The sequence below is a fragment of the Zingiber officinale genome, chromosome 10A (genome assembly GCF_018446385.1).
Source record: "Zingiber officinale cultivar Zhangliang chromosome 10A, Zo_v1.1, whole genome shotgun sequence".
Lineage (NCBI taxonomy): Eukaryota > Viridiplantae > Streptophyta > Magnoliopsida > Zingiberales > Zingiberaceae > Zingiber > Zingiber officinale.
The window spans coordinates 3,100,762-3,116,542 of NC_056004.1; the positions used below are offsets into that span (position 1 = coordinate 3,100,762).

At 38.9% G+C, this 15,781-nt stretch overlaps 1 protein-coding gene across 4 annotated transcripts; it reads left to right on the plus strand.

Moving 5' to 3' along the window:
- The first annotated feature begins 7,059 nt into the window (after positions 1 to 7,059).
- Positions 7,060 to 15,187, plus strand: LOC122026924 (probable glucomannan 4-beta-mannosyltransferase 4). 4 transcript variants are annotated; one of them, XM_042585674.1, is made up of 10 exons: positions 7,060 to 7,257; positions 7,345 to 7,655; positions 7,767 to 7,865; positions 11,028 to 11,280; positions 12,448 to 12,558; positions 13,061 to 13,197; positions 13,801 to 13,914; positions 13,990 to 14,037; positions 14,117 to 14,189; positions 14,399 to 14,540. In XM_042585674.1, the coding sequence occupies exons 1-9, from the start codon at positions 7,167 to 7,169 to the stop codon at positions 14,138 to 14,140; spliced, it is 1,188 nt and encodes a 395-aa protein (XP_042441608.1). In that variant the 5' UTR covers positions 7,060 to 7,166; the 3' UTR covers positions 14,141 to 14,189; positions 14,399 to 14,540. The 4 variants fall into 4 exon arrangements, with proteins under 4 accessions (XP_042441608.1, XP_042441606.1, XP_042441607.1 ...); XM_042585672.1 differs by adding an exon at positions 14,675 to 15,187 and having other exon boundaries at positions 7,064 to 7,257; positions 13,990 to 14,189; positions 14,399 to 14,593; XM_042585673.1 differs by lacking the exon at positions 7,060 to 7,257 and adding an exon at positions 14,675 to 15,187 and having other exon boundaries at positions 7,514 to 7,655; positions 11,015 to 11,280; positions 13,990 to 14,189; positions 14,399 to 14,593.
- The last annotated feature ends 594 nt before the right edge of the window (positions 15,188 to 15,781 follow it).

Sequence of the window (15,781 nt, forward strand, 5' to 3'; positions counted from 1 at the left end):
GGTTGTGAAGAACTTGTCTTGTTAGTATTAGAATACTGATAAAAAAGCTTATACAATTTTGTCTTCACAAGATCCATCTTCTCTTGGCATTTAAGAGAATTACTTTCAACCTTTGAATAAAAAAACTCCAACATCGAAAGCTTTATTAATGGATCAAGAATAGCTCTAAATGCAAGCACCATACTATATGAGTCTAATACTTGTCAAACTTCTCCATCATTCTTTTACAGTTATACTTATCATCTCATCTTCATTCGATAAATTTTCCTTTAGCAAAACTTCAATCTTCCATACTTGCATAAAATATAAATTTGATGTAGGATAAGAAGAATCTGAAATCAAATTAGTAGTACTATAAAATGGATCAAGGAACTCACATAGTTTCTCTCCTCTTTTCCGCTATTTACTTGAAGGACAATATTTATAATTCTTGTCATTGAATTGAAGAGAAGCAAAAGCTTTTTATATTTGATGATACTGTCCAACATTAAATACGTTGAGTTCCAACGAGTAGACACATCCAATCACAAGCTAATACTAGTATTAATGTTACCAACTGCCTGTACACAATCTCCAAATTTCTTCATCTTGGTCTATGAACCTTTAACATACTTGACCGACTCTCTAATTTTATTCAAAGCTATAGTAGCCACTTTCAAACATTCTTGGACAATGAGATTCAATATATGAGTAAAACAACAAACACGAAAAAATTCATCGTCACACAATAAGCTATCATGTAAAGAGAGTTGCTCTTTCAAATGAACTTATCATTACTAGATGCATTATCCAATGTCAAAAAGAAAACCTTTTTCTCAATCCCCCATTCCTTCAAATATTCAAATAATTTTGCGGTTAATTCAACTCATGAGTCTGGAGGGGGTATATGAGAAAAACTAAATATTTTACTATTCAATTTCCAATCATTATCAATAAAATGGACAGTTAAGCAAATATAACCCTCACTAGTGCATGCCGTTTACAAATATTTAAGTTTCTCTTTCTTCTTCAAGTAAATTCGGTTAATATCATAAACAAGAGTATTTCTAGAAATACAAGCAACATCAGGATTTACGTACTTCATCCAAGTTCTAATATCATCATACTCAATAAATAAAAATGGTAAATCATGTCTGATGATTGCACAAGCCAGTAACTCACGTGAAATCTTTTGGTTTATTTTCTTAGACCTCATCTTTCTGTTGGTGCAACCTTAGGTCAAGGTTAACCTGGTTGACCTGACTCGAGTTGACCTGACTCGAGTTATATTTTGATGTTTGACGAGAATAGAAAAGTTCTATTTTGATGTTTGACGAGAATAGAAAAGTCCTATTCTGATGTTTGACGAGAATAGAAAAGTTGTATTCTGATGTTTGACAGAATACAAACTTGGGAGATTGTGGGTGCAATCTTTGGTCAAGGTTGACCTGGTTGACCCGAGGTGAGTCGACCTGATTCGAAAAATCCTGGTGAGTGAAGCCAGGTGAAAGTCCTGGTGAGTGAAGCCAGGCAAGGGAAAGTCCTGGTGAGTGAAGCCAGGCAGTTGGAAAGTCCTGGTGAGTGAAGCCAAGTAAGGGAAATCCAGATAGGTCAAGGTTGACCAGACATCTGGTGAAAAGTCCAAGCTGGGAGCTTGGCACGAGAAAAGTCCAAGTATGGAGACTTGGCACAGAAAAGTCCAAGCAGGGAGCTTGGCACGGGAAAAGTCCAAGTATGGAGACTTGGCACGGAAAAGTCCAAGTATGGAGACTTGGCACGGAAAAGTCCAAGCAGGGAGCTTGGCACGGGAAAAGTCCAAGTATGGAAACTTGGCATGGAAAGTCGGAGAGGGCTTGGTAGCTCGTTCTCTGGACTAGGTCAGAGAGGGCTCGGGAGCTCGTTCTCTGGACCGGACGTGGAAGTCAGAGAGGGCTCGGTAGCTCGTTCTCCGGACTAGGTTAGAGAGGGCTCGGGAGCTCGTTCTCTGGACCGGATGAAGTCGGAGAGGGCTCGGTAGCTCGTTCTCCGGACTAGGTCAGAGAGGGCTCGGTAGCTCGTTCTCTAGACCGGATGGAGTCGGAGAGGGCTCGGTAGCTCGTTCTCCGGACTAGGTCAGAGAGGGCACGGTAGCTCGTTCTCTGGACCGGACGAAGTCGGAGAGGGCTCGGTAGCTCGTTCTCCGGACTAGGTAGGGTTTAGGGCTGGGAGCTCTAAACCTGGATCGGTCAGCAGATCGATCCAGTGATACTATGGGTTTTCTGATCGGTCTGGTGACCGATCAGTAACCAAACACCTGATCGGTCTGGTGACCGATCAGAAGCGAAGAAGATCGGGAGAAGAAAGAGGGGGGATCAGTCTGTGGACCGATCCACCTGAGTCCTGATCGGTCCACAGACCGATCAGAGACGAGGCCAACTCTCACAGAGAGTTGGCTGATCGGTCTGGGGACCAATCAGCCTAAGGCCTGATCGATCCACAGACCGATCAGGGACCTCCTGGACCGATCAGGATGGAGCCTGATCGGTCCAGGCCTAGCCGTTGCGACACAACGACTATCTCTGCTTCGTCTGTTTTCGTCTGTTCTTCTTCGCAGGTTGCAGGGAGATACCAGATGATATAAGGCCTCTACAGTAAAGAACGAAAACAACATTGAAAGAACTGCTTCTGCTAATTCTTCTTCTTCCTCTTGAGCTTTGCTGAGCTCTCGGTTTGCTGAAGCTTCGCGTGAGCTTCGTGCTGGTTTTCTAGCTGCTGGAGCTGTGAAGCTGCTGCTTCATCAACGGACTCCGACGAGAAGGCAAGCAAGTGTGTTTACAATTTCTATTGTTCTTGTTTGTTTCCTCTATTGTTGTACTCCTCTGTTTTGCTGTTGCAAAGACTTTGTGGTGAGGTTTCTCCACCCAGGAGGAGTTCATATTAGCCCGTTATCCGGGGTTTCATCCACCGACGGATTGATAGGCTTCGTCCACCTTACGGACATGCCGAGGAGTAGGAGTATCATCTCCGAATCTCGTTACATCGCTGCGTCTAAGGTTTGATCTTCTCGTTCTCGTTTCTATTATTTTATTTCCGCTGCGCTAACCTAATTCGTAGGAAGAAAACGTAAAATTGGGGTCGGCTATTCACACCCCCCCCTCTCTGGCCGCATCCGAAGGTCCTAACACTTTCCATCTTGATCAAGAATCATTTGTCATACATCATGGAACTTTAATTTATCACAAATTTTAAGATGACGCCACAACATAGAAGTTCCATATTGTTTACCCCTCCCCGCACACACACACTTATATTATTTTTTACATCCAAGACATTCAGCTTTATCTATACTATCAATCTCTTTAATTTTCTTAAAATATGCTCAAATATAAGAAGTTTCTTTAGATATTTTAGTTGATCCCTTATCATGCTTAGCACTTTCCAATTCATCATCTAAAATAATAATTTACTTTTGAGAAGTAGAGTTCATTTCAAAATCAATCTGAAATAAAATAAATACATAAAAAGTTTTAGTTTATGATAAAATCAATCAAACACACAAAATGTCAATAACAAATGAATTGATTTTTTGCATTAGTCCTCTAGATCTCAACCAAAAAAAAAAATCAAAACTAGTCTCTTCTAAATCCACGCCTTCTTAAAGTTATGTTGAGCATCAAAATTCAAAAGAGAGAAATGGTATTGTAGAATAAATGCTAAACCATTAGGGAGTATCAGAGCAAGGAGTGGACTGCAGTAGAACTAGTGGGAAATAGAAGGAAAATAGGAAAGGAAACAAAATAAATCTCACCTCAAACAAGATCTTGAGATTGCAAAACTTGTGGGATTCAAGTTGGGAGATTAGGGATTATCGGACTAGTGGATTCAAGCTTGACGTCTGTTGGACTGCCTTCTTTCAGTTTGTTGGTAGGCTTCTTCACAAGGCCACGAGGTGGTACTAAGGCAGTCGGTAGGCTCACGTGAGGCAAGTGGCATGGCAGATTGCTATTCTTTTAATTTTTCTAACAACTTCATGGGCACAAGGAGGTGCTGGCAAGTGGCAACTGAGGCAGAAGCATGCTGCGTGTGAGCCTATGCGAGTGCAAGGTAGGCGGTGATTTGGCGAAGCGGATGGAAAAATAAGGAGAGGTGCTGAGGCAGGACCGTGCGACGGTGCGAGGCTGCGAGCGGCGAACCTACAAGAGCACGAGGAAGACGACTCGACGTCACGACGATTCGGCTAAGCGGATGGGAAAATAGGGTAGGGTTTTTAACTTTTACCATTTTACAATAGATGAAAGTTAGAGATCTTCTATCTCAGCCGTTGAATTGAAATTTAATATTTCATTTGTAAGTTATTTTTTATTTTAGAATTTTTATTGAAATTTTTTTGTTAGCCCACGGGCCAACCTGAGCCCCCCACGAGCTGGCTCATCAGACTCACGACCCGTGCGGGTTGACCCATTTAGGTCTGTCAGCTGATGGGTTGATAAATTCCCAACGCAACCCATATAATTTTTTGGCAGGGCAGGCTAACCCGACGAGCCCAACCCAAATTGACGGCTCTACTGGCTTGCTATCTCAGGAGTTGAGGCACGATTTCAAGCTGAGCCAGGCCTAGTTCAGCTACTCAGCAAGAATCCCGAGCGAACTGGAAGTAGTTCCCTGTGTTGTGAGTGTGAGACCGGTGGCAAATGCAGTACCGAGCTTCCCACGGGAAAGACTTGTCGATAGGGGCCTGAACAACCTCGACTCGTTGTGCCACCCTTGCTTCTCGAACTAGAGGGAGATTCGGCCGGGGATCCTTAGGCCGAACAGGAGGCGGTGGTGGCCTCCTCTCCACTCGACTGGTCAAAGTGGGGGTTTTTACTTCCTTCTTCCGAGCGGTTTAAGTTTCTTCCATATTAATGTATTTGACCACTTTTCCCAGCAGATCATCGAAGCTCTTTGTGAGCTTTCAGATAAGGGCTCAGAAAAAAAACCTCCTCTAATAGGCCTTGAGAGAAGACACTTATTAATATCTCAGAGGTGGCAGACAGGATGTCCAGTGTCATCTGGTTGAAACGCTTGATGTACGCTTTCAAGGACTCTGTAGTCCCTTGCTTGAGAGTGAATAGACTATAATTAGTCTTTTAGTATCTCCTACTATTGGCAAAATGATACAGGAAGATGTTTTTGAATTTTTTGAAGTAGGTGATGGACCCAACTAGCAGTATGTCAAACCATCTTAGTGTCGAGCCCGAAATAGTGGTAAAAAATACTCAGCATTTTATGACATCGCTATATTAGTGCAGGAGAGCAGCGTTTTGAAATTTTCGGAGGTGATCATCTGGATCATTGCTACTTTCGTATTCTTCAATAGGTAAGAGATTTACCCTAGACAATTTCTCGTCTAGCACTTCTTGAGAGAAGGGAGTGTTGGGTTGCTCAGATATCTCCTGAATGACTAGGACCTTTCCCCTCTTCAGGTCCCTTGAAGGCGAGTTCCAAGCCAAGGAGGCCTGACATCGCTCCATTTTGGTGTAGCCTTCTCCAGGGGCTTGATACAATGCTCGGGGGAAGTCACATGGCTACTTTCTCTTGGACCTTCCGTCCAAGGCGGAGGGCCCGTCTCATGAGGCCATAGGTGCACAACACTGATGAGAATCTGTGGTATGTTTTTCTAAAGGCGCTCGTATCTTAACCTCCTTGAATAGCTCGTATTCCTTGAGTGTCATGGTGATGTTGATTCTACCGATGTCGTCCGTCTTTCCGTTCTAGAGCAAGTGAATGTGTTCCCGCAGACAACGCCAAATTTGATCCCATCCGGAAGCTGAGTCAGATGGAGGTGCTAGTGACGAGGGTGAGAACGTTGACGAGGAGAAGACCCGGGCCAAAGACCGGCGGAGGAAAGAAGGGGGGGGGGGGGCGATCGCCGATGATACCCACGATCCTACAAACACCACAGACCAAGCATTCAGAGCATTAGAGCAAGAACCATGGAAGAGGTTCATGACACAGGCTCTTCTACGCCCAAGTCAGAATGAAGCCGAGCGGAAAAAGTATGAAAGTAGAATAGTAGTAATGCATGTGTATGAGTGAGCGTGTGCGCACACCTGGTCAATAGAGAGAATCTCTCTTTTTATACCGCCTTTCGTAACCTCCGTAATCATCAGACATCAGATAATACTGAGTGTTAGGATATGTCAGGTGATAGAAGATAAACGACGAACTTCCATTGGGTGGAAGAAGGTGATTGTGATTCTTTGACAACGTTATCTCCTAACAATAGTCCGTCTGGCATTATGCCAGTTGGGCGTAAACTGTGAGCTATGCAAAGTAGAATACTGTCTGCCTGACGTGGAGCTGTCCGGGCGTAGGTTGGAAGCTATTCTCAGGAGAAATGTGGGGATTGAGCCCTGAGGTCCGACCAATGTATAATCGTTCAGGAGAAAACTGAGAATCATGCCATGAGGGGACTGAGCCCTTAGCTTCGACTGACGTATAGCTAGCAGGGAGAAAATTGGAACCATGCCATGGGGAGACTGAGCCCTTAGATCTGAACAACGTATAAATAGCCAAGAGAAAATTGGAAATCATGCCAAGAGAGGATTGAACCCTTAGGTCTGACCGACATTGAGTATAGCCGGCCGAGAGAAAAATAAAAATTATGCTATGAGAAGACTAAACCCTAGTGTCCAACCGACGTATATCCTATTAAGAGAATGAGAGTAACTTATTTAGACATATGGTTCTTAGCTTTAATTACCATCGCCTCTCGACTTTTAACTACCCTATTCCTTGGCCCGTATAAGTTGTTAAATGCTAACGCTGCGAGTTGCGTTATCTTATCTCAAAAGCTATGTTCGGATTCGCATCGTAACACAGATTTTTTTTTTTTTTAAAACGGATTCGGATTTAGATGATTCCCTGATTCGGGTTTCTCTGTCGATTAATCCGCGAACAAATCGGTTTCGGTTCTCCATTTCGGATCTGTCTTGTGAGATCCGTTGCGCAATGTTCCTATGCACGCAGCGTAAGGGACATGAAACGGAACGTCCACCGTTGCTTTTATTTTATCCCCTTTTTTGTTTTTTTGGCCTTTTCCCTCTCTTCTCTATTCCTCTCCATAGGAAGAAAGCGCTCTTCATTTCTTCCTTTACCTTTGTGGCTTTGCGTCTTCCGTAGCTTGAGCTAGGGCTTGAGGGAGGCGCAGAGAGAGAGAGAGAGCAATGGAGGACCCCTTGTCTGTTGGCCCTGCCGCTCCTCCCTCCCCGGTCGGCGTCGTCTCCCATCTCTTATCCACCATCTTACCACTGTCAGGTAGGTCGAGCTACAAGTAGTAATCTCCTTCCGTTCCAGCTATCCTTCTCCAAGCTGATGACTATAGCGCACTCCTTCCTTCCCCAGACGGCGTTGCAATCGCTTGGCGTTGGTCCGATGCGCTATTGGGCTCGATCGGCGACGCCTGGCGGGAGGTGCGGTCGCGGGCAGTTGCGCCGGTGCTGCGAGTTGCGATCGTCGTTTGCTTGGCGATGTCGGCGATGCTGCTGGTCGAGGTGGTCTCCATGGCCGTCGTCAGCCTCGCGGTCAAGATCCTACGCCGCTGGCCGGAGTCGCGCTACCGTTGGGAGCCGATCAACGCCGGGGCCGACCCGGAGTCCGGGAATCTGGATTTTCCCATGGTGCTCGTTCAGATTCCGATGTACAACGAGAGAAAGGTACTAAAACGACATTTATCACTGATATCCCTACTCTCGATTTTGATTTATTCTTTTATTGTCTGACAAAAATGGATGGCATTTGGCAACCGACTTGGTTTGCACTTGCAGGTATACAAGCTCTCCATTGGGGCCGCCTGTGCTCTTTTCTGGCCGTCCGATCGGATAGTAATCCAAGTTCTGGATGATTCCACGGATCCTACGATCAAGGTATCGCTACTTCCTGTTGCATTTAATCAGTACAAGCCAATAAAATCTGAGTTTAGTAAGTTAACAACCGATGAAAAGTGTGTAGCTGGTTCGGAGACTTGAATTTGGAATTTTTGTTTGCGTATGTAGGGTACTGCCGTACTGCTATTCTGCTAACTAGGGACACAACGCGACACATTCATCATAAAATTGTTTCTTTGATTTTTTTCGTAGAAATGCTACGTTAGCACATGCTAGTGAATGTTCTCATGAAAATCGTCCTCCAATCGTCCCGGTAGGTCCAGATGTTCGATCTTCCACGTTGCGTGGCAGCCTACCTATCAGTCACAAGTTGGGGGAGTTCTTCAATAAATACCAATAGTGTTCGTCTAAATGAAATAAATGGGCATCGAGCTATCCATCTGAAAAGTACTGCAACTTCCTCAGGAGCTCCCAGCGATAATTAATAGGATGCTCCTTTTCATTGGAATGGGCACCTTTTTTTTTAATTTTCTTTATCAAAGGGTGTCCCACCTTACCAAACCTCATGTAAAATTACATAGCTACCCTGAAGTTAATATTTGGTCCGTTTTGACTTTTTTGGCAGTTCGGTTTCCATTTATTGGTAGGTCTATTTCAAATTTAAACCCTGAACACTTAGGATGGATTTTGACTAGTTCAATAATAATATAACTGCTACAACTCAGATTTATCTTATTTAATAATATTCACGTAGTAGCTATAAATAGTAGTTGCTATAACTCGAACTTGTTCTATTCAACAATATTCATATTGTAGCAGCTATGAAAATCGTAATTGCATTGGTAGCAACTACGATTTAATGCGTGTGATAAGAGATAATAATGTTGAACAATGTAGTTAAGGGTAATCCTATCATTTTATAGGGAGCTGGTGGGGGTGAATCGCTCTTTTGATAAAAAAAAAAAAATGAAAGAGAGACGTGCATGTGACGATTCCAAAAAATGGGATGCTCTTTCGATTTTTGCCTAAGGAGCTGTGGCCACCTTTTGATATTTTCTCATATGCTTTCTCACGTTCCAAGGCTAATTACCCAATACTCGTGTGCATTTTTTCATCATATATTGTTTATTGAATTAATTATTATAAATAAACTGGACAGACTGATTTTGCACTGTTGTTTTTATGTAGCACATATCATATACATGTTTTCTGTTCTTAAAGGTTGGATAAACCTAGAACTATTTTTTACAGCAGTTATAGTAAAGTTTTGGCACCTATTAATTGTTAGAACAGGACCGTCTCAACTATTCCTGAGGCTCTAGGTCAAGAAAAAAAAAATTCAGATCTTAATATTTTTTTAAAAAAATATTATTAGAGATATTTTATTTTATTAGTAAAATTTAAAAGGACCGATATACATTGAGCATCTACATCAGCTATCCTATCCAAATATTTTATCTTAAATTTTAGATAGGATAACTAAAAATCCTCTGTATCAGTTACCCTATATATTCCCTAAATTTAGATTTGATTAATAGTGATTTTCTAAATTTAGGAATGAAACATCTACCCTAAAAATAAAATAATATTTCTTTTTAATCTCTCTTCTTTCACTCATTCTATAAATATAATAATAAAAAATAGAAGAAAGAGAAGAAAATAATAAAAAAATTAAGGTGGATGCTCTAATAATTATTTATGCAATGGGAAGGAATGACCAATTAAATCACATAGCAATGACTTTATCTTATGTCAAACCTCACTTCTTTATTAATAAAATTAAAAATTAAAAAAAAATTTATGTTAACTAATTTGACAATGAATAATAAATTATTGTAATACTATTAATATATATTTTAATTACTATTTTTTAAAGAAAATATCAATTAATTTTAACTTCAATGAAGGAAAGTCTTGATGCAACGTAAAAATTATTGTTGTGTGACTTAGATGTAATAGATTCGAGTAGTAGATATAAACACTCCATACAATAAAAAACTCTTCCTTAGGATCCTATATTGCAGGACCTTTGTGAACCAAGTTGTCTTTTATCAATTTTAATTTCGATAAATTATCAATTAAATTTATTTAATCAAAAATATTTAGCTAATAAACAACAACGGCAAATTACTTAATAAAAAGTTGCAAAATAACTCATTGAAGAGCAATCACATAATAATAATAATGGTATAAAAATGATAATAAAAGAAATAGTAGTACAATATTAAATATGCTTTTCACGTTCAAAGTAATTTTATAAAAAAATACTAATTAAGTATAACTAATAAGTATTTTTAATTTATTAACTAAACTTAATTTTGATTATTAAATTAAATTTTTATCAGTAAAAAATTAAAAATTGCAAGTCAAATTTTAATAAAAAATAAAAATAAATTATCAACCAAATCTAACTTTAATATTAAAAAATTAAAATTATCAATCAAAACTAGCACGAGTAAAAAAAATAAAAACGATCAAATTTAACTTTAATCTATAAAAAAATAAAATTATTGATTAAATCTAAAAAAATTAAAAATTAATGACCAAATATAATTTGGCTACTAAAACATTAAAATTATCGATGAAAATATATAATTTGGTGGACCCTAATATAATAGGGGCTCTAGGCATAAGCCTCAATGGCCTATTCTTTGAGCCGGCCTTGTGTTAGAATACAACTTACTTCAAACAAGATGCTTTATGGCACTTTTGCTCTAATTGTGTATAGAGGACCACAGGGAGACTAGAAAAATTTGTGTACCGGTCCTAGAAAAGTATACATACATTAAATACTATATTCGCCTAGCAAAACCATCAATTCCAAATACAACTAAAAACCAATATGAAATATAACAGAATCAATATATTGATACATCACAAGTACATATGGAAAAAGATGACTCGCTCATCCCAAACATTCCTCACCGTTGCCCCAAAGCTAGATGAAGGGAGTAAATACATCTCAATTATATGTACCATAGGTTGGTACAACTACCCCTCATCATCGGTATTTTTATCATATCCTAACATATTTATCTTTCAATTATTATCTTTCTTGGATGTGGCCAAAAGCTCTACCACTAGTCTATTTTCCTAATCAAGGTTTGATATTATTAACTAACGAACTACTAATATCTTACCATGCCGCTATTTGTTTTGACAAAAGTTACTACATTTATTTTAGATAGATTTTCTTTTCAGGGCATGGTGGAAATTGAATGCAAGCTTTGGGCAAACAAAGGCATTAATATATACTATGAAGTTAGGGATAACAGGAAAGGGTACAAAGCTGGTGCATTGAAACTGGGAATGGAACATGACTATGCCAAAGAATGTGAATTTGTTGCCATTTTTGATTCTGATTTCCAACCAGAACCTGATTTTCTCATGAAAACCATTCCTTTTCTTGTTCATAATCCACGTATTGCACTTGTTCAAGCACGATGGCAATTTGGTAAGTATGTGATTCATTTTTGGCTAAGTTTGTGTTCAATCGTAGTGGTTTATGGTTTAGTCTGCAAAAAATTTCATTTGCATATAAAATAAACCAGCTTAATGCCTTAAAAATCCTGGGTAAGTTATAGCGGAATGATAGTATATAATAGTCATTTCTAGGTTTTCTATTTAGCTTCTTATCTAATGTTAATAAGAGATCAGATGTTAATCTGTATTGAATATAAAATATTTTACTGATTCTTATCAAGCCAAGGGACTTGATTCTGGTATTTCCAATTCTTATCGATTCACATGTAATTGACAATTAACACTAAATCATATTACAGAATAATTCATCACTAAAATGATTGTGGAACCAGGAAACATGTTACATCTTGCAGTAACTTTTTTGTCAAATCACAGAAGCTCTCTATCAGTTTATGCAGCTACATATCAAAATCAATGATAGTTAGTAATTGGATTCCGAAGTCCCAGCTATCTTCCTGCTGTATTTCTTTGGAGTATCTGCAGGTGCTTTAACAGATCTACTTATAGTTGGTTTAAGCTAATATAAAAGAACATCATTAGTTCCACCAGTCACATGTCTATGGAGTTGTCTATAATTCTGCAAGAGATGATATCTATGCCAGAAGTTTTCTTAGTTTGTGAGTCTACTAAATGCAAATTGGACAAAAAGTATGGCTCCTTTGGTGAACTTAGCTTTACTTTCTAACGTATGCTCTTGCATGGGCTTGTAGAAATCTCTTAAAAGTTGCAAATTTGTTTTCCTAGCTGTTGGACTGCAATTAGTTTGTTTAATGTCTGTTGCTACTCAGGAATGGTGCTGTATGACTGACTACTCTGCATTCTTTCTGCACTGATTTGTATTTGGCAGGAAGCAATTTGTTCATTTTAGCATAGAAGGCAATTGTCATCCTTGTTTAGTCCTGAAGTCAGAGAGTAGATAGGACTTAGAACTAAATGTATATTTGTTTCACATACAAGAGCTGCCTAAAAGGACCTGAAAAAATAATGAAAGAGAGTAAGATGCTTATTATTGATATTATGTGTTTGGATCTTATATTTTTGATATTGCTGTTAGAAAATAAGAGTCTTTTGTTCTGATTTATCCTCTTCCTTAATGACAGGAAGTTGCTGACATGGCATTTCATGGACGATTTTGCAGTGAACTTCAGCGATTGCCTTATGACAAGGATACAAAAGCTTACATTGGACTACCACTTTAAAGTGGAGCAAGAAGCAGGTTCATCCACCTTCGCGTTTTTTGGCTTCAATGGTAAATCACACTCAGTTAATTACCCACTGCATATACAGCAGAATGCAGCATGGCCGTACTGTTGATAATGGCTATATGCATACTGTCCTACAATTGAAGTCTTCTTAAGGCCATGTCATTAGTCGAGTGATAATCTAGTGTTACAATAACATCATGTTTATCATATTTTTGACAAGTTTATATTGGTCGTTGAGGCCAGATACATGGGGATATATGGAAATATTTTTGACAATATTTCTTTGACGCGGAAGAAATATTGGGGATATATGGATTTGAAATATGGCAAGTTAATCATTTCCAAACTATCTTTCAACTGCCCATTCAAAATCTTGGAGTTTGATCTGCAATTTATTAACTATTGTGGGGAGAGATTGATTTTAATAGATAGCACTAGACTTGTAAGGGTTGCTGTTGCCTTTCTAGAAGAAAAGCCCCATTAACTTACCTTGATTCATTATCAATTTTTTGAGTAACTGCTTTCATTTTCACTAAATGCTTACAGGGACTGCTGGTGTGTGGCGTACATCAGCAATTAATGAAGCAGGAGGTTGGAAGGATAGAACCACTGTTGAGGATATGGACTTGGCTGTAAGAGCAACCCTCAGAGGCTGGAAACTGTTGTATGTGGGTGATGTAAAGGTAGATGTTTTAAGTCATTTAAAATTTGCTTGTGCTCAGCATACAATTGAGGTAAAATTCCTGATCATGCACATATATGATGACTGATATTTTTTTTTATTTTTTTACAATTTGAATTCATTAAACTTGGAAAAAAGGCGACTCAGAAGTACTCCACTTACTATAATTGACAATTTAGTGACTTGAGTTCTATCAGCAATGATGTGCCCTTGCATAGATCTAATTGGCAAGATGAGATCCAGGTAGGCAACCCAATTAGCTATCTGGGATATAGCTTGTTTTTTGTTTTACAACGGAGTAATTGATGCCTGATTTAATGTACTTTGCACTGGTTCATAATGCTTCACGAAGTCATCTATTTGATACCTGTGGAAACTATTTTGAATGATGATTGAGGAATTCCTAAAGATTGACATTGCAATTTACTTCTTTGACCCTTTAAACAATTTGTTGTGAGAATTTCTACTTACGGTTTCAACAATCCGATTGACTGGTTTGACCCCTTACAACAATTTGTTAAGAATACTCTCAAGAATCCTTCCATCTTATACAATCCTGACTATTATGCTAAAGCTTTACTTATTGGCGGTACAATCTGTATAGGTTAAAAGCGAATTGCCCAGTACTTTCAAGGCATACCGGTACCAGCAGCATCGCTGGAGTTGTGGAGCTGCATACTTGTTCCGGAAAATGGCAATTGAGATACTAAAGGCCAAGGTATTTCTTGTGTTGATATATGACTTTCAGTAACTTCTTCCTTTTGCTCATATCTGTTTGTTTCATGCCATGCAGGAAGTATCATTATGGAAGAAATTCCATCTAACATACAGTTTTTTCTTTGTAAGGAAGATTGTAACCCACTTAGTTACATTTTTTCTTTATTGCGTTGTGATCCCAACATCTGTTTTGGTTCCGGAAGCCACCATTCCAGCATGGGGAGTAGTGTATATACCTACTACAATTACCATTTTGAATGCCATAAGAAATCCAAGGTTGGTCTCATTTTGATTTAATCACAGCCCTTTGTTTCCTATCAATAATCTTTCATGCCATTATTGCTTTGATTCTTATAACTCAGTCATTAATTCAAATGTGAAAGATGAATCATTCTCTTGAACATATTACTTAAATTCCAATCCGTCTGTTTATCTTCCTTGCACAAGTATTAGGAGATCAAATTGCCTAGTTTTACTTGTGGCAGTTCCCTCCATCTTATTCCATTTTGGATCCTGTTTGAGAATGTCATGGCCATGCACCGGATGAAAGCAACTATAATTGGTCTATTGGAAGCTGGTACTTTTGACGAATGGATAGTCACGGATAAGCTGGGAGAGTCCCTCAAGGATAAAACTAGAATCCCATTACTAGAAAAGGCATCAACCACTCTAAGCGACAGGTAATCAATATGATGTCTGTAATTCATTTACTTTCCTTGACACTATAATTTACACAGGCTATTTGTTCACTTTTCACCCAGATTAAACTTGCCAGAACTCGGATTTGCTGCCTTTCTCTTTCTTTGTGCCTGCTACAATCTTGCCTATGGTCAAAACTACTACTATGGTTATATCTATGTTCAGGCGGTTGCATTCTTGGTTGTTGGCTGTGGCTATGTCGGAACCTTTATCGCAAACCCGTAGCTTCTCCAATTGCAGATTTATATTTCTTGATGAAACTAAGGAACTAATGCTGCTGACCGCAAAACATTTTTATAAAGCGATCCTAATCTGTTTAACATTGTTAATGGATGAAGCTCAGGGGAGTGCCTTCCACTGACATTATGACTTTGTACGAGAGTGAGTTTTTGGAGCTCTCATTGTTTCTATTATTTTAAAAAGTTTGAATTGCTCTGGTCCCGGAGGGTCATAAGTTTCTCTGTTGTTGGGATTAAGCAGCAGAAATGGTTTAGATACAATAACTTCGACCGTTTGCTTGAAATTGTTTAACTGATTGCTTCGGAAGAACATTTGTAATGTTAACTTTTGGTGTCTCCAAGCTTCTCTAACAGTGTGTTTCGATAGAATTTGACATTGCGTCCTTGATTGTTTTTAATGAACACACCTTATGTTGTAATGCCTTACTTTGTACACTTCAAATATTACACTAAATTAATTCATTTTCAGTGTGAATCTTACTTTAAGTTGTATAATTAAGGCATTTCAATTTTCTGTAAAGCAAAATGCTTTTAGTTAATTATTTTTATTGAATTAAGGCGGTACCCATTTGCCTGAGTATTTAAATTTTTCGGTGGGCATTGTTTAAATGGTCGGGAGTCTGGGCACATGCTCCTCTTAGGCGCCTCACCTCCTACCAAATCACTAAACCACCAAGTAAAAAAATTGAAAAGTCAACAAAACAAAATAAAAAATCACAGATCTTCTGGTAGTTCATAAAATTAAATCAGCACCCAAATCGAACATGAAAAAGACGAAAATAGCAGTGTAATAGAAATATAGAATGCCCTTTTTGTTTATGATATAATATTTGCTAGGGTGGAGAATTCAAATCTTGGAAGGTGAGAACAGACTATAAAAGGCTTTGTGTCCACTTTGGCTAGCAGCATGATCTGGAGAGGTCTGCCCCC

Coding starts and splice junctions, on each gene's coding strand:
- LOC122026924 (XM_042585672.1), top strand. CDS start 7,167: ATGGAGGACCCCTTGTCTGTTGGCCCTGCCGCTCCTCCCTCCCCGGTC. Junction 13,198..13,800: donor TGTATGTGGGTGATGTAAAG/GTAGATGTTTTA, acceptor CAATCTGTATAG/GTTAAAAGCGAATTGCCCAG. Junction 14,594..14,674: donor TCAACCACTCTAAGCGACAG/GTAATCAATATG, acceptor CTTTTCACCCAG/ATTAAACTTGCCAGAACTCG.